This window comes from Perca fluviatilis, chromosome 2 (genome assembly GCF_010015445.1).
Source record: "Perca fluviatilis chromosome 2, GENO_Pfluv_1.0, whole genome shotgun sequence".
Lineage (NCBI taxonomy): Eukaryota > Metazoa > Chordata > Actinopteri > Perciformes > Percidae > Perca > Perca fluviatilis.
Genome location: NC_053113.1, coordinates 34,030,901 through 34,049,865, shown reverse-complemented (window position 1 = coordinate 34,049,865; position 18,965 = coordinate 34,030,901). Strand labels below are relative to the sequence as shown.

General features: G+C 39.7%; 1 protein-coding gene across 1 annotated transcript in view; it reads right to left on the bottom strand.

Annotated features, from left to right (window-relative positions):
- Positions 1-18,965, bottom strand: part of LOC120573616 (rho guanine nucleotide exchange factor 26-like) — a 35,264-nt gene that overhangs the window by 4,967 nt on the left and 11,332 nt on the right. The window contains exons 10-12 of the mRNA XM_039823446.1: positions 18,587-18,676; positions 17,103-17,257; positions 8,709-8,918 (exon numbers count right to left, since the gene is read on the bottom strand). Coding sequence (XP_039679380.1) covers positions 8,709-8,918; positions 17,103-17,257; positions 18,587-18,676 — 455 coding nt within the window. The remainder of the gene's footprint in view (positions 1-8,708; positions 8,919-17,102; positions 17,258-18,586; positions 18,677-18,965) is intronic.

The following is an 18,965-nucleotide window of genomic DNA, read 5'->3' as shown; positions in this document are numbered from 1 at the left end:
CCCCTGGTGTTGCAAGATGATCAAACATATATCTAATCAGGCATTGTGGATGTGTTCCAGTTTAGGAAAGTAAATTACAGGCATCTACTGTATATGTAGTCTAGACAAAAAACTACTTTTTTCAACATATTATACCATGACTTTTTTGGAAATTGAGTTTTTAACACTTTGTTTCGACATGCCTTTTTTTTTTTTATAATTTTTATCGACATACTATACTATGACTTTTTTTCGACATACTATGCCTTTTTTTATAATTTTTTTCGACATACTATACAATGACTTTTTTTCGACATACTATACTATGACTTTTTTTATCACTTTTTTCGACATATGTCTTTTTATCCCTAATTGGTCTAATGTCCAATTCTTGTGTTCATGGCCCAAGAAATTCTTTTCTTTTTGTTGTTCTTCCTCAGCAGTGGCTTCTTTGCAGTAATTTGACCATGAAGGCCTGATTCATGCAATTTCCTCTGAACAGTTGATGATGAGATGTGTCTGCTACTTGACCTCTGTGAAGCATTTATGTGGGCTCTAATCTGAGGTGCTGTTAATTTGCGGTTTCTGAGGCTTGTAACTCTAATGAACGTATCCTCAGCAGCACAGGTAACTCTTGATCTTCCTTTCCTGGGGCGGTCCTCATGAGAGCCAGTTTCACCATGGCGTTTGATGGTTTTCGCGACTGCACTTGAGGATACATTCAAAGTTCTTGAAATTTTCTGGAGTGACTGACCTTCATGTGTTAAAGTAATGATGGATTGTCGTTTCTCTTTACATTGTTGAGTATTTCTTGCCATAACATTAATTAAAACAGTAGTTGAATAGGGCTTTTTACTGTTTATCGCTGTGTACCAACCCTACCTCTGCAAAACGCAACCGATGGTCTCAAACACATTAAAAAGGCAAGAAATTCCACAAATTAACTCTGACAATGCACACCTGTTAATTCGAAACCATTCCTGGTGACTACCTCATGAAGCTGATTGAGAGAATGCCAAGAGTGTGCAAAGCTGTCAGCAAAGCAAAGGTGAAGAATCTAAAATATAAAACTAATTCTGGTTTGTGGTTTGTCCTTTACTACATAATTCCATTGGTGATCTTTCATAGTTTGATGTATGAATTATTAATCCACAATGTAGTTAATTAAAAAAAACAAAAAAAACACTGAATCAGAAGGAGTGTCCAAACTTTTGACTTTCGGCATACTATACTATGACTTTTTTTTTTTTTTTTTTTTTTTTAAATCACTTTTTTCAACATACTATAAAAGGTGATAAGATTATTATTGGAAGACAGAAGGTTGAGTGTTCAAATCTTATATGTTTAAGGAAGTTTTAAGGGTCAAATATAATAATTCAAAGAGACGAATATGCCAAAATCATAAATGCTTCGTCAGGTCAGATAGCTTAGAGTAATAAGAGAACGATTGGACGACAGAAGGTTGAGTGTTCAGATCTTATGTCTCAGTATGTTTTGAGGGCCGATATACTTAGTGGAAAAGACATATTTACCAAAAACATAACTCATGTGACAGGTCAGATGGCTTAGAGGGCTAAGAGAATGATAGGGAGTCAGAAGGTTGAGTGTTCAAATCCTGTATGGTGCAAATGGATTCAAGACCCACACAGGGGTACAGGAATGAAGAATACAAATAGATGAAGAGAAAAGTTGTGTTCCTGTCACTCTCCCTTTTTTTTGACATGCAATACTAGAACTTATTTATGACTTCTTGATCCCTTTTTCAACACACTATACTAGCACTATTTTATCACTTTTATCGACTTTTACTTCCTTTAGAAAATTAAAATAAAAACATTTTAGCTTTTCTTGTTAAACCCATCAAAACAGACTGCTCACTATGAAAGCTAGATAGATCATTGGAACCCACACTGATTTTCAAAGAGCCACTCAAAATATTACTGGTCAACAGTGAAGACAAAATTATATATGTAGAAAAAAGAAAACCATAGCAACATAGGTTTAAAGCACAAAAGAGGACGGGCTCTGCTCATCGGGTCTTTTCTATAAGTGATGGTTTCAGTTCAGACCACTTTATCACCTATGGCTTTTTTATCACTTTTTTCGACAAACAATACTATGACTATCACTTTTTTCAACATACTATACTATGACTTCATCAATTCTTTCAACATACTATAATATTACTTTTTAAATCACTTTTTTCAACATACTATGACTTTTTTAACGCTCTTTTTCGACATACTATACTTTTTTCAATATACTATACTATGACTTTTTATCACTTTTTTCAACATACTATAATATTACTTTTTAATCACTGTTTTCGACATACAATACTTGACTTTTTTGGACATACAATACTATGACTTTATCACTTTTTCCAACATACTATACAATAACTTTTTTTGACATACTATACTATGACTTTTTTCAACATACTATAATATTACTTTTTAGTCACCATTTGAAATACTATGACTTTTAAACACTTTTTTCAACATTATACTATCACTTTTTTAGACAATATACTATCACTTTTTTCGACATACTATACTATGACTTTTCTCACTTTTTTGGACGTACAATACTCTAACTTTATCACTTTGTTTAACTTTTTTCAACATACTATAAGATTACTTATTAGTTTTTTCAACAAACTACACTATGACTTTTTTTGACATTCTATACAATAACTTTTTTTGACATACTATACTATGACTTTTTATCACTTCTTTCGACATATATCATAAGACTTTCTTGAAATACTATACTATGATTTTTTCAACATAATATCACTTTTTTCTACATACTATACTACACATTTTTTATAACTTTTTTCGATACACTATAATATGACTGTCTTCAACACACTATACTATGACTTTTTCGACATACTATGACTTTTTTCGACATACTATACTATGGCTTTTTTTTTTATCACTTTTTCCGACATACTATACTATGACTGTTTTCAACATTCTTTATTTGGTATCGCAATGTCTCAACACCACTCCAAATAGCAACAGCAAGTAGGAACTGCAGAATCTGGTCCAGGTTGGATTCCCAGTATGACTTTTTTCGACATACTGTACTATGACTATTTTGACACATTATACTATGACTTTTTTATCACTTTTTTCGACATACAATACTATGACTTTTTTATTACTTTTTGACCTATACTATTACTTTTTGTTCGACACACTATACTGTGATTTTATCACTTTTTTCGACATACAATACTATGACTTTTTTATTACTTTTTGACCTATACTATTACTTTTTGTTCGACACACTATACTGTGATTTTATCACTTTTTTCGCCATACTATACAATTACTTTATCACTTTTTTAGACCTATCATATTATGACTTCTTCTTACAACATACTATACTATGACTTTTTATGATTTTTTTTGACATACTATACTATGACTTTTTTATGACTTATTTGAATCCTATCACTTTTTTCGACGTACTATACTGACTTTTTTACCACTTTTTCAACATACTATACTATGTTTTTCATAAATTTTTTTGACTTTTTTTTTGACATTTCAACATGAGTTTACTTTTCTAAAAAACCTTCAAATATTCCACTTTTGTTTAATAAATGATCGTTAAATTCATACTAATTAAAACCATTCCCACTTTTCCAACTATTCTCACTACTTTAACTTCTTATGCTGTTATTCCAGCAATGCAGTCTAGCTTTGGAAATTTAGCTTTTCCACATTCACAAGCATTTTCTGCAGGAAATGTATTTTCTAATTTTCACATACTGTTTCTCTAAATATACCTGTATTCAGCCTGTCTAAAACTTTTAGCGCCTGTCTCTTTGAACCCCCATCCCAAAAAAGTGTTTCCGGGTATCGGCACCTGTACTCTCGGAGTCTGCCCCATCATTGCAGCCGGGGAATGACTTAAACAGCAATGTACGGCACTTTTAACCTATCTACTGTATACTACAGTTGTTACATCATAACCTTACGGAATCCTGGCCGCTCGTTTAAAGGCACAGTTTCTGAATAAGGGCTGTGTGCATTCCTCTGTAGATTGAGCATTTAATACTATCCCAGTATTTATATAGCATCTCGACCTGCTTTATAACAAAAAAGAAATTAAATCTCAATTTTTACAATATGGGACCTTTAATTTAGCAAGTATTTGGTCTTTAACTGTATGAGTATTGGATACTTTGACCTGATGATGGGGTGAGATTAAAAACAAAGAACATGAATGTACGTAACAAATGTCATGGCAATACATCCAATAGTTGAGATATTTTACTCTCACCCCAACTGTGAACCTGCTGGTGGCGCTAGAGTAAAGGGCTTTGATAAAAGGGCCTGCTTACTTCTCTGTACCAAATGCGCAGTTCTTCGAACATCCGAGCTGCTCTGTGGGAACAGCATCTGTTAGTCGTTGCTTTTGACAGCTGGACACATGCCGACAGATTCATGTGCACATACGCAACACACCACCATGACAGGTCGCTTTCTCAAGCTTAAACAGCTGAAATACTTCATGTATTCAATATATCGAGCACAGGAGCAAACAGGCAACCACATGTGTGTGTCTCAATGGTTATCTGTGGAATGTAAGGCACATACCAAGAGGTTCTGGTGAAAAAAACAGCCTTCGATCTGTGACTGTATGTGTGTTTACATGCATGCATGTGAATACTGCAAAAGGTACAAACGGCAGGTACTTGCCCTCTTCCCTTCTACATGACTACAAGCCTGCGCAGGATCAGTCTATTCGAGAAATAGAGGTAGCAAAGCATCTTCTGCCTTGAACCATTCATCCCAAGGTGCAAGAGAATGCCAAGAATCATAAATCTATTGTCAAAGGTTGTTGTTTCACCTCTGAAAAGAGAGGCCTCGCCACTGCCCTGTAAAACCTCTTTCTCACAAGCAGATAAAAAGTGATGACAGCCTCTTTCTAACCTGCCTTCCCCTGCCAACTTCAAATCACCACCAGACCACTGTTTTCCATCTTTACCTCTCCTCCTACCCTTTCCGCGCAGTTCTATCAATTTGTTTACTCCTCACCAAATCCCTCCCTTGTTTTTACTCAACCACAGGTCAGAACAGTATTTGGGTACAATTCCTACTGCTCCGACAAAAACATGACATCTCTCTTGCCGCAGTTGACCAGCCAGGGAAACTCCCAGGCAGAGGAACGATTCCCATCAGCAAGTTTCTCGTTATCACATAAACGATAGCAGACATAGTAAGATAATCGAAAACAATAACATGAACGAAAGCATACAGAGTAAGAAAAATTTAAAACAATGCCAAACTGCAACAGACTCCCGTCTCCGTAACCAGTGCTGCTTTGTGTTATAGCTGCATTTCTGACTAATAGAACTGTTTTGCTGCAGACTTCTGTAGCTGCTCTGTTCCACTAATAGAGAAGCACTATTCACCGACTCTGGACAGGACACAACATCAGGGTCATGGGGAAGATGTGCTGACATGTGCAGACCAAACAAAAGGGTACAGAGAAATGGAAGAGGACACAGACAGAAAAGAAGAGAATCACAAACGGCACACAGGCGCCCTTGTGCCATCTCCGATCCAGCTGTCCTGTCTGGATTCCTGACATATTACGTTACTGCTGCAGTCAAAGATCAGTCCATTGTATGCATGCTTCTTAGACCTCACACAGTGATACACACACACAGATATAGCATAAGTTTAAAGGATCAGCAGGTAGAGAACAAATGGAAGTGAAAGCAGAAACTCCCACACTGACCAACATGAGAAGAAGTCAATTTTTATGGTTTCATTTCCACAAAAAAAAACAACCACAGACCCGCCTTTGGTCAGAATGTGTGGAATTTCACAACCTGACTTGAGTTGCTGTAAAATTCAGTGGTGAAGTGAACAATATAGGGAAGTGGATGCAATACAGCCACTTTTACAAGCAAAATAATGCATATACCTGCTCTAACACTGACCACACTTAGCAGAGAAATCATGCACTAAGTAGGCCTGCATTTTGGGCTTTCCTTTATGAACTGCCTGACTACAAGAACAAATCATATAACATATTTTGTTAATCATATCAAGTTTCATATGTTTGGGTTTTCGACTGTAAACTGTCCATGTTTTATAAGTTTCTGGCATTTTATTGACACAATCTATTTATAGTAAAAAACTAATTTTTTGTTTTTTTTTTTTGAACACACACACACACACACACACACACACACACACACACACACACACACACACGTAGCCCGACCACGTTACACACACACATAAACACTTACACACACACGCCTTTTCACACACACACACACACACACACACACACACACACACACACACACACACCACGCTAGTTGTAGCCCTTGACTGTTATTCTTTCATTTGCTTTTGTTATATTTTCTTTATTTTATAGACTTAGACGAGTAATGAAAATAACAAGTAGTTTCATCTATAATGAAAATCATTAGTTGCAGTGCAGGGCTACTCTCCACTCTTATAGCAATCTAATAGCCTCACTCTCAGCCATACTCCGTATTGTCCTCTCTGCTTCATTTAACTCTGATAGAAGATCAAAATAGGCTGGCCAATGTAACACCACTTCCATGTGTCATGTTGGGTTAGATCTCTAAATTGGGATGAATGGCCGGAGGAAGAGGAAGTTATTCTCTAGTCATCAAAAACAAACAGCAGACACTGGCTGCTGTCTGAAAGATGAGACACAGGACTCTGAAGAAGAGTCGGGGAGAGTGAGCAAACAGGCGGGGGGAAAGATAGTCGTGGGAAACAGCCCACTTCACAATGGGCCGCTGCTAGGCAACAGCTTAAACAATGCCTAGCAACCACTGTAACAATGGATAGTTGCCAGGGATTTCTCTGCTCAGCTCATTCAGTACTACAGTGAGTGGAGCGCTGCCCCCTTTACGCTCTTAGCCGAAGGCCCCAAACCATATCAAAAGGAGGGAGTCTAGGGGCTTTCCACAATGACACATACACACACACACACACTCACACACGACAGAGTGGGCAGTTAGACGAGGAGACCCCTCATGTATACATGAGCAGTACATAAGGCTCAGCGGGCAGCACATTTAAGTCATGTCACAAAGATTCCCTCCTACACAGGCCCATAGCAGTCACACTTAACACTATTACTGCAGACGCTTTGTCGAGTTTCACTTAGGAACAGCATGGGGGCTAATACCAGTAGCCCACTGCTGTGCTATTCGACAAGGAAACTGGTTTAATTTCCAATAAGGAAAAAAACATTTGCAGTGGAGATGTACAGTGGTTTAGTGGTTCCCAACCTTGGAGTCACAATAATTACCCGAGTAGAAAATAATAATAAAAAATAACAATGGCACACAACCTTTTATGAGCGGTCACAAGAAGACATAGCCTGGATAAATGGATCACAGGCAAAAAAAATAAAAAAAAATAAAAAGATTGGGAACCACTGCAGTAGGTGATGCTAAAGGGTGTTAAAAAAATAGCAGTTGCATCTTGCTGCAAATTTGAAGTTGAAAAGATGTATCACATTACTCCACTGTTATCACATTAAGGTGTTTATCATTTTAAATGCCATGACATGGCATGTTTCTGTTCAGCTGTTGGCCCCCCATGCACCTGCACCAGGAGGCTTAGTATTAATACCTGTATCCGTGGAACATTTGGCTGATGCCAAAAAAAGCTAGAAAAATGCTTTAAAAGAGACATTTATAAGGCAGTGTTTTGTAGAGTGAAGCTGAAAACCACACCTTCTGTATGAGAATATAGAGGGAGGTTCTCTAACTACACAGGAATGAGGAGGAACAGGCCCAGTGCATATGAAAACACTGCATAACAAAGCCTTGAACTACAGAAAACAATTACAGTGAAAATGTAGTGTGTGCTTGCGCATTGGTGTATGTGTGTGCACATGGACTGCAATTCCTTTCGCCAACTAGAATAAAATAAACGCTGCAGTAAGCCCAATGTACGACAGATCCCCTTTGTTTGTGCGGGTTATATAATCGACTCTAATCAACCTCCCTTTCGCTCTTTTTGCTGTATAAAGAGGGGTTTTGTATGAACTTTACCAACATATGTACAGGCATGAATATCAAGGAAGCTCAAACCAGCTGACTGTATTTCTAGGTCGGATGTATGAGTAATCACTTACGCTGCACATGCAAAACACGCCAGCTACAACCAGCAGACTTTAAACAAAGAGATTTGCTTATCCCAGAATAGATGGTTGGGTTACAAGAGGCTCAGTCAACAAAACAATTATCTAGTACAGCCGGTCTGCGTCAGGAAGACTGCAGACATTACGACTGTATAACAGACTAATAAACTTCCCTTTCCTATATCACATAAACAACAAGCAGTAAGGCTCAGGCTGTGGCTTGAGAATAGATGTAACAAAATATCCCTGTGACCTGTAATGCTCCAACAAGAGACTAGGAAATAGGAGCTTAGGAGAGAGGGGTAATGGGATTCTCTTACTTCAAGTTAAAAAGCATATTAGAGCACACAAAGGGAAGATAAGGGAGTACCAAAATATCAAACCTTATGAGTACCTTGACCTGTTCATATGTATGTAAAAGATCCAGGGGTAATATTGTGTCAGAGGAAAAAATGATTCATCACATGCTTAACAGCAGATGTCGTAAATCTGTAAGCGAAAAAGCAATTGAAACCAAAACTGGAAAATGAAGTGGGACAAAGGTTGCTAAATAAAGCACTCACAGCAACTCCGTCCCCAGGATCATGGGCACCTTTTCACCGGAGTGGTTGCTACGGAAACGCAGACGGAAAAGATGGTTGGCGCCGGCTTGCCGCGAGCTCAGCATGCTGGCGGTGCTTCTGACCGGTGACAGGTTGAGATCCTCGGGCTGGCAGGAACTCACCCAGATCTGGTCCCTCAGAGCGTAGTCGATCACAGTGTAACTGTCCTCGCTGAAAGAGACAGAAAGCTTTTTTAATAACATTTCACTTACTGCACTTTATTCAGGAACATTAACCTAATTCAGTCAAGTAGGATTTCTTTGAGTGTGACTGAGGTTTTGGTGATGGATGGCCTTGATGTACGAGATAACAACCTTCATTAAAGTGCTCTTGAACAAGCTAGTTAACAAGAGGATTCAGATAGAGATAAAACAACAGTTCTAAATATGGAAATGCAAGACCAACACATACAGACAGAGCTGTACGGTCACATCAGTGTAGTTACTGTATGCATTAAGAAAGACTTAATGTTATCTTACATACACAAATACATATCCATGCACATATTGTTGTATCAGTGGAAAACTGATTTGCACCAAATTTGACAGTCAAATGAACTAGGCTGGAATTTTTTTTTCCTGGAACTGTATCCCACCAGCAAATGAAGTTAGACACAGATGCAAACATTAAGAAATTTAGACCAGTAGATCTTTCATCTTGTAATGTTAAGATAAAACTGTAACTAGACTCACAGTGAGTTAGATATAAAGATCATGAAGGCAGGTTGCCGATACTCTTTTGGCATAAATGTGGATTCAGCTGCTCCCCCCCCACCCTTTTTCCAACTTTTCTAACAACCTTTCAGACACATTAGTAGCTTTTAACAGAAGTTTGTTCCTCATTTTGAATTTTTGGAATAACTTATTTGTGCTTTTTGGGTTCCCAAATGGTTCCTGTTGTAGACTGGGCTATTGTTAAAAGCCTCAAATGTTACAATCTGCATTCCTGTTTCTGCCCCCACATGGACATGATTCACCAGTCACCAACTGTAGTTGTAATTATTGTCTGCCGGTATAGCATTTCTATCTTATTGCATAATTAATTTACAGCAAAAGAATTAAATAATTACAAATAACAAACTTGTCAAATAAACTAAAAGTGAATACTATTGTTACAATAATAATAATAATAATAATAATAACGGAGTGCAAAATACGTTTTAAATACACAATCTTAGCTAATTATTGTGTACTCCCTACACCATCCACCCACGTCCCCTCACATTCAAATCTAGGCTCATTGTTTTCAGTAGAGATTCGGTTTCATGGTACCTCAGCTATTCAACCCCTGAGAGGATAAAGGCTGTGCAGTTAATCAAATTCACCTGGATTAATAAATCAACATTATGTCACATTATGTCGCAGATTCTGTGCCAGTCAAAAGTCTCGACATTCAGCTCGGTCTACGTATCCTCACTCTAAGTCAGCTGCTCCCTGGTTTCCTTGGTACATGCCTACATTTCCCATGAGAACCTTAACCTGAGCGCGACCCTGTGTCTAGCAGCACACACCGTTAGTTAGAAACATCTGGAGCTGATTGTGAAACATTATACCTCTAATGCGGCACTGAACCTGTAGAAAAAGTCTGTGTTTTCATAGTGCTCTGAAGAACAGGAGCTTGGGTCCAGCCCACATAGGTTTTATCAACCTGAGACAGCAGCAAAGCTGAGAGGCTCCTGGACAGGAGCTAGCTTCTTGTAAACCAGCATGTCCATTAGTGTGCACATAGACTCAAGCAAGGATTTTTTTTTTTTTTTTTTTTTTTTTTTTTTTTTTTTTTTTTTTTTTTTTTTTTTTTTTTTTTTTTTTTTTTTTTTTTTTTTTTTTTTTTTTTTTTTTTTTTTTTTTTTTTTTTTTTTTTTTTTTTTTTCGAAACCAGTCACAGTCTGGAGGTTATCAACAAGGTTCAACTGTTACCCATCAGCCCCTTGTCCACCAATCTATCAAGTTAAACCCTGTCAACCACAACCAGTTAGACATCTTGGAAGAGGAGAATGAGAGTACTGGGAAAGACGGATCAGAAAAAAAAAGTAGAAGCCGTGGATGTGAAAGAGAGCGCGGAGTAATCGCGCTAAAGCTGCATCCAACTGTGACCACAAGCTGCTCTCTGCATCACCACACACAGACCTGGAGTTTCACGGAAGAGTTTGACATTTTGGACAATACGCTTATTTTCCATCTTGCCAAGAGTTGGATGAGAAGGTTCATATACCATTCTCATGTTTGTCTATTAAATGATTTTTTTTTCAAGCTCTCTAGATCATACTTCTATTTCCAATAATCTTTACTAATCTATAGCTTTATCACAGTATATTTCTGTAAAAAGCTTTCATGGGAGTGGCAAACTTTAAATTCATCTATATGTGGGCGCCTGGTTAGCTCAGTTGGTAGAGCGGGTGCCCATATATAGAGGTTTACTCCTTGATGCAGCGGCCGCGGGTTCGACTCCGACCTGTGGCCCTTTGCTGCATGTCATTCCCCTTCTCTCTCCGCTTTCAAGTCTAAGCTGTCTTATAGAGATAAATGCCCAAAGAAATAATCTTAAAAAAAAAAAAAATCATCTATATCAGTGTTTCTCAACGGGGGCGGTACCGCACCCCAGGGGGTGCTCAGAAGATGATGGGGGGCGTTGGAAGCAATTTTTTGGAAAGGTGGGCGTTGAGGTGCCCTTGGGGGGCGTTTGTTTGAAAGCTAGTTTAAACCAAAGATTCACAATAACAATATGTTTACACTTTAAACTACTAAAAAAAAAAAAATCAGTGATCTGCAACATTAAAAGCTGCCAGTTCACGGCACTGCGACTGGACGAGACGGGTATCATAACTCTTCTGTGCTTCTGTCAGCTTTGTTTGGCGCAGCTCCGTGCTGCCTTCATGGAAACGGGACGTCAGAGCATCATCTTAAATGAGCTCCGTACTTCAGCGTGAAGCTGCCTTCAGAAAAAAAAGCAATCTCCGCAGGGTGGTGCAACATCCTGTTGTGTTCTTTAACCCCCCCAATGTAGCACAAGTAGACTTTATATTTCACAGTTTTTCGTCAGATCTTTTATAGAACCCAATGTTTCCTACTTGTACCTGAAGGCAGCTTTATTTCACGGAGAAAGAGAGAAAGAAAAGAGACGTGCGAGAGATATCGACTGTGCTTTGTTATTGGGCAAACATTTAGCTGTCCCCCAAACTCCCGGGCAGCTCAGGGCTTGTGTTTGCGGTTTAAAAACTTTCTTATGGAGGCGATAGAGGCAGTGACGTCACTGTTTACTGTACGGGACTCTCACACCTCCTCAAAACACAGCGTGATGTGGGGTTGCGTTTCTCCAAACGTTTTTTTTCTGCTATTTACTCGCAAGACAGGCGATAGCAAACCTAGACTCTTCTAACCTAGACTCTTCAAACCTAGACTCTTCAAACCTAGACACTTCTAACCTAGACACTTCTAACCTAGACACTTCTAACCTAGACACTTCTAACCTAGACACTTCTAACCTAGACACTTCTAACCTAGACTCTTCTAACCTAGACACTTCTAACCTAGACACTTCTAACCTAGACACTTCTAACCTAGACACTTCTAACCTAGACTCTTCTAACCTAGACTCTTCTAACCTAGACACTTCTAACCTAGACTCTTCTAACCTAGACACTTCTAACCTAGACACTTCTAACCTAGACACTTCTAACCTAGACACTTCTAACCTAGACTCTTCTAACCTAGACTCTTCTAACCTAGACTCTTCTAACCTAGACTCTTCTAACCTAGACTCTTCTAACCTAGACTCTTCTAACCTAGACTCTTCTAACCTAGACTCTTCTAACCTAGACACTTCTAACCTAGACTCTTCTAACCTAGACTCTTCTAACCTAGACACTTCTAACCTAGACACTTCTAACCTAGACTCTTCTAACCTAGACACTTCTAACCTAGACTCTTCTAACCTAGACTCTTCTAACCTAGACACTTCTAACCTAGACTCTTCTAACCTAGACTCTTCTAACCTAGACACTTCTAACCTAGACTCTTCTAACCTAGACACTTCTAACCTAGACTCTTCTAACCTAGACTCTTCTAACCTAGACACTTCTAACCTAGACTCTTCTAACCTAGACTCTTCTAACCTAGACACTTCTAACCTAGACTCTTCTAACCTAGACTCTTCTAACCTAGACTCTTCTAACCTAGACTCTTCTAACCTAGACACTTCTAACCTAGACTCTTCTAACCTAGACTCTTCTAACCTAGACTCTTCTAACCTAGACACTTCTAAGCATCAACAAAGGGCTCTCACTAACTTTCAAAGGTTGTAAACTTATTTCCATTCGGCAGTAGGTGTCGTTCTTCAAGCCGTTTGTCATCACCAAAATACTCTTCTGTGTGTGTGTGTGTGTGTGTGTGTGTGTGTGATCCTGCTTTTACCCCTTGGTAAGTGCCAGCTTGTTTTCTGAATTCGATTATAGATTTAGATTTGAATGAAAAATAGATTTGAATGTTACTAGTTGTTTCTGATTGGCTACGGTTAGTATTTGTAATAATAATAATAATAATAATAATAATAATAATAATACTACATTGTATTTAAAGCGCCTTTCATGACACCCAAGGTCACTTCACAAACAAAAAATGGACATTCAAATTATAGTCATCTTATAAAAGGTGCTGAGGTTCACACCGGGGACATGCAGCAGGCCTTTTGATAATACCTAATTATAGTTTGAATGTTAGATATCTAGTTGTTCTGATTGGCTGGTTATTTAATTCAAATGTCAAATGGTTGCATTTTTAAAAAAAAACTGTAAATATATATAATTTCTATTCACATGGCTTTTTTGATACCTGGGAAACTAATACATGTGTTGTTTGTCATTCAATGATTAGATTTTTTGATTATTTTTGATAACAATAGTAGCAACAATAATAGGCCTAGGGCGTAATCATTAATATTCAAGGCAATTAGCCTACATAATATTTGATTGGAGGGGGGTTATGTACCTGGATAATGGATAGGGGGGCACTGACACTAAAAAGGTTGAGAACCACTGATCTATATGTACCACTGGACCACCTTGCACTATGAGCCTTAAAATGTGCATATTAAAATTGGCCAAACAAAAGAACATGCTCTTAATTCCTACCGTAAACATTTTTTGTAAGGTATTTTACCCCTTAAAAGCCACTTAAGCCATGCATATAATCAATTGAAAAAACCTTTAAATATTACAATCAATGAAATCATCTCCATGTTTACCGTCATGCATTTTCACCTGAAAACATTTCAGAGCGTCGCGTAAACCAAAATCCTAAAATAGTTCCTAAAATAAGATGTAGAATACTGTTGGGTATACAGTGTTAGATTATTGCTAAATAGAGGAATGAAAGTGGAAATAGTATAAATCTCCTATGTCGAAATGTGGGGGAGAGGTGTTCCAAACTGAAATAATAGGGGTTAAGAATCTACTGTTTGGCCTCCTCCCACTACGCTACTTACAAAAGACACAAACACCCAACCTTGCTGGAATGAAAATCACTCTGCTGTTAGAGATAGTGCAGGCATCTATTACAGGTCATCACAGCGTTGCCAGCTACCATCTCACAACCAGTTCTTCAACTCAAACTCATCCTCACAGAGATGTTGAGATAGGACTCCAAGTCAAGCATGCACACATGGACGGACACACACACACACACACACACACACACACACACACACACACACACACACACACACACACACACACACACACACACACACACACACACACACACACACACACACACACACACACACACACACACACACACACACACACACACACACACACACACACAAACACACACACTAAGAGCATAATGTTCTGGTGTAAGTGCAGTGGGAGTGTTGAGACTATGGCATAGTCAAACAAACAAAGGGAGGAGACTAGAACAGAAAGTGTTGGAATTGTAGGCTTGCACGCACGCACACACACGACAGAAAAAAAAAGCCACAAGGTCATGACTAACAAAAAGGGAAAGAAAAAAAAAAAGACGAGAGAGATGAAAACTCAACCTCAACAATACTGAATGTTTAGCTGATGCCCAGCATCACACAGGAAAAATGGGGGAAGTGAAGATGAGAGAGGAGCCAGCTGGTGTGGACTCAGTGTTATGTAAGTGTTCCTGTGAGCCAGAGAGCAGCAGATCAAAACTTTCCCCGCTGCGTGACAATAGCCCAGTCTGACACGGGCATGGTTTCCAATAGTCGATTCCATTTTGGATTCAGTTCGAAGTTAATAAAATAGGCAGATTTGAGAGTCTAACGAATCCCTTTTATGATTAGCAAAGGGTAGAAAACAATACCAAATAAGTAAACTAACAAACCCCTAGTTTCAGAAATATGAATGTCAAACTTCGATTATTTTCATTGTTGATTAATTCCAGTTATTTGGTCTCCTACACATCTGAAATGAAAAAAAGTCAATGTCTAAAGTCCTCAAATGTCTTGTTTTATCTGATCAACACTCCAAATATATTGGATTTGCAGTGATATAAAAACAGAGAATAAGCAGCAAATCCCCACATTGGAGAAATTGTAACTAGAGAATGTTTGGCATTTGTGCTTAAAAAATGACTTCAACTGTTAACAGATTAGCAAAATAGTTGCCAATTAATTTTGTCGATCGACTTGATTGTTGCAGCTCAGACATTTATTACTTAAAATCGTAAAAGCTGAACCAATACACATTTCATAAGAGATTTGAAATGTTTTGACAAGCGGAAACGACACAAGATACATTTTCAGTAAGTTAAATGCTACTGAACCCCAACCAAAGACACACGTCCTATAAAATTGAAAACATTCTCAGGTCATATGTATGTATGTATGTATGTATGTATGTATGTATGTGCAAGTGCTGTGGCTTTGCCCTTATAGCCCTTCCTTCTGGTATTCTCTGAAATGTAAGTTTATGAAAAATTAGACAAGAAGAAGCCAAGAGGATTTAATCAAACTACTGCAATTGGCAAAGTTGCGCGTGCACACACACACACACACACACACACACACACACACACACACACACACACACACACACACACACACACACACACACACACACACACACACACACACACACACACGTCAAGGGAAAGAGCCATTACACCATTTCGTCTAGTAGGACCTGGATGTGCCTGGCTAGCCCTGTGTACCCCTGGTGTGTTTTTATTTTGATTACTGCAGATGGAGTGCAGGAGAGTAGCGTGCCACAGCAGGGCTCCAGAACTCACCCGCAGTACAAACCAATATTATAACAGCGTCTCCCATTCAAACGCACACACAGGCACAAATACACACCGTGATTCCGGAGCACTCCCTTCCCCAAATCCCTCTTCCAAACACAGGCCTGACACCACACACTGCTGGAGTCTAGCGGCCTGGATCCAATTCCCAGAAAAATATCACATGGAATGTTTCTTTTCCTTTTTTTTTTTTTAAATGATTCTTAGGAATTCTTAGTTTTTGTGAGTAGCGGGACAATCAGTTCCAGACTCAGAGGGAGATGGACGGAAAGGGATTTTTTTTTATTTGGCAAAAATAGACACACTTGTGAATGCACTACACACGCAAATGAAAACCACATCATTTCAAGGAAGTCCTCTTTATGGCTTGTTTCATGGTGTAGCCTAAAACTAGAGGAAACGGAGGAGGGGAAAGCAGACGCGTTGACGTGTTGAAACCTCGACAACATTCCGAAAAACAGGCTCAGATTCGCGATGCCAAGTCGCAGCAGGTTCAGGTAACTGCACCTGTTCAGCTTAATACAGCAGGTGGGGGCAGCGTGCAAGAACAGTCTGATCGCACAGTGCATCTGCGGGTGTCAATCCCATTGGACTTTTTAAAAATCGTACTCGCCCCTGCTGATAATGACTGCACACTGTGACTGTGAAGCAGTTGTTTTTGTTTCCTTTCCTTTATTTCAATAGGTTTGCTTTCATTTTAGTATGGAGCTCAATCATTGTTTTTCATCTGAACAGGCTAATTTCCCAGAAACAAGTTCAAACACGAGGACGGAGAGGACAACATGACACGCCCTGCACTCGGGTACAGGCCACAAGCGGCTCATACACTCTCCCCCAGTGGAGGCCAAGGGATTATGGTTACACTGACACCCTCAACGTGTCAGAACAGGTGAGAAACAAGCAAAGCCTGCACACCGAGGCCACACTCCGCTCAATGGTGTTTTTTGCCCCCAACTGCTCCTTCCAGGCAGCGCTGCGACCGCTGCCTTCAAGGCACCTAACCCTAACCTTAACCTTAACCTTAACCCTAACCAGTGCCTCCCAACGGTGCACCGTTGGGGGCAAAAAACACCGATAAACCCACACTCACCTCTTTTTCCTGGTGACGATGAAGACGTCATTGAAGAGGAAGAAATAGACCTGTTGCCGTGACGTCCGCTTGAGGAAGATGCCGTTGTCCTCCACAAACGCAGTCAGCTCTCCTCTCTTTACCATCCACCTGGAGGAGGAGACCAGGGGGAAAGGCTGGAGGGAAAGGAGAAAGAGAATGTGATGAACATAAAATGGCAATGAATCTAAGGCCACGTCCACACTGGAGTGCGGATCGGGCCGCATTTTTCTGTCCGAGCCCGACCCGCGTCCGACAGAGCAGTAACCGAACCTGGCCCGAGCCCGACAGGCATTAAGATAGGTATGTCCGAGCCCGACCCGACCCGTATGACACATACTGTATGACACATGTACGTTTGTTTGTGTGGAAAGCCCGCTTTTATTAAGCAACTGTAGGAAGGCATTCGGAAAATATCAACAGATGAGCGCATCAGCGCACACAGGGAAACAAGCGCACATTAACACAGGTGCGACCTACATAATAAAGCTTTTTTAAATTTAAAATGTTCAATGCTTTACCGCCCTGATGTGAGCGAGCCCGACCCGAACCCGAACATCATTTCTAAATATCTGTCCGAACCCGGCCCGCCCCGTCGGATACCGCTGGGTACCGACGGGTACCCATCTGTAAATGACTCAACACGCTACTTCATATTCCAGGCCTATAGGTGGCGCTGTTTCTGCTACAGAAATTCACCAAAAACGGAGAAGAAGAGGCGGAGCATGGCATAAAGCTTGCACGCTGTATACAAACAGACAGTAGAAGAAGAAACCAAGCACAACAAGAAGACGACGAAAATGGCTAGAGCAAGGAAACCAGAATCGTTTGTGTGGACCGATAGTGAACTGCTGCTACGACTCACACTCGTCGCGGGATAAGAGGTCGAAGGCTAGAGGTCGAGGGGTGTGGCGATGACATCATCGATACGCAAGTGGGGACCAGGTTTCAAAAAAGTGCGTCTTCAGGCAGCGCGTTAACAGGATTCAGCCAAAACGATGCAAAACATGTGCGTTTACACCAAAAAGCGTTTCCGTGTGGAGGGCCCCTGAAGTATTTTTAAAATGCATGCGATGCCGGTGCTGTCATGAAATTCCTAAATCAAAATGTGTGTGTGCACGTGTGAAAAGCCGTCTATGCATGTGTTCGCATGTGTTCGCCAGACATCTGTGAATCCCAAATGTGCCAACAGCTATTTCCCACACTACTTCGACACACTTGAGCCTGCCAAGCCTTGTGCGTAGTATGTGTATAGATAATAGATAGCCAAGTGAGTGACGCGGGTCTGCATGTGTGTGCACGTCTGTGCATGACTGCATGGTCCCATGTTTTACACACTTAATAAACATTTGCAGAGAGAAAGAAAGTGAAATATATGATTTCCCAAAATGTTTAAGCGTTACTTTAAGCTTGTGCATGTCAATCATGTTGTTTTAAAAAAGAAATGTGTTATGCCACGCTCATACCTTGATCTTAAACTCCAGCTGAGAGTTGATAGTGTACATCATCTCTGTTCTCTCCATTGTGCGAGCTCCTTCATTACACTTTCTTACCACCTACACACACACACACACACACACACACACACACACACACACACACACACACACACACACACACACACACACACACACACACACACACACACACACACACACACACACACACACACACACACACACACACACACACACACAGCTTTAGCAGAACATTCTTCACTAAAATACAACATTAACTAGGACATGATTGTCTCCCAGCCTAAACCTAGTCTCCTGTGTCTAAGGCAAGTCTCCCAAAGGCATTGCAACATGTAGAAAAATAATATGTATAGATGTGCAGTTGGAA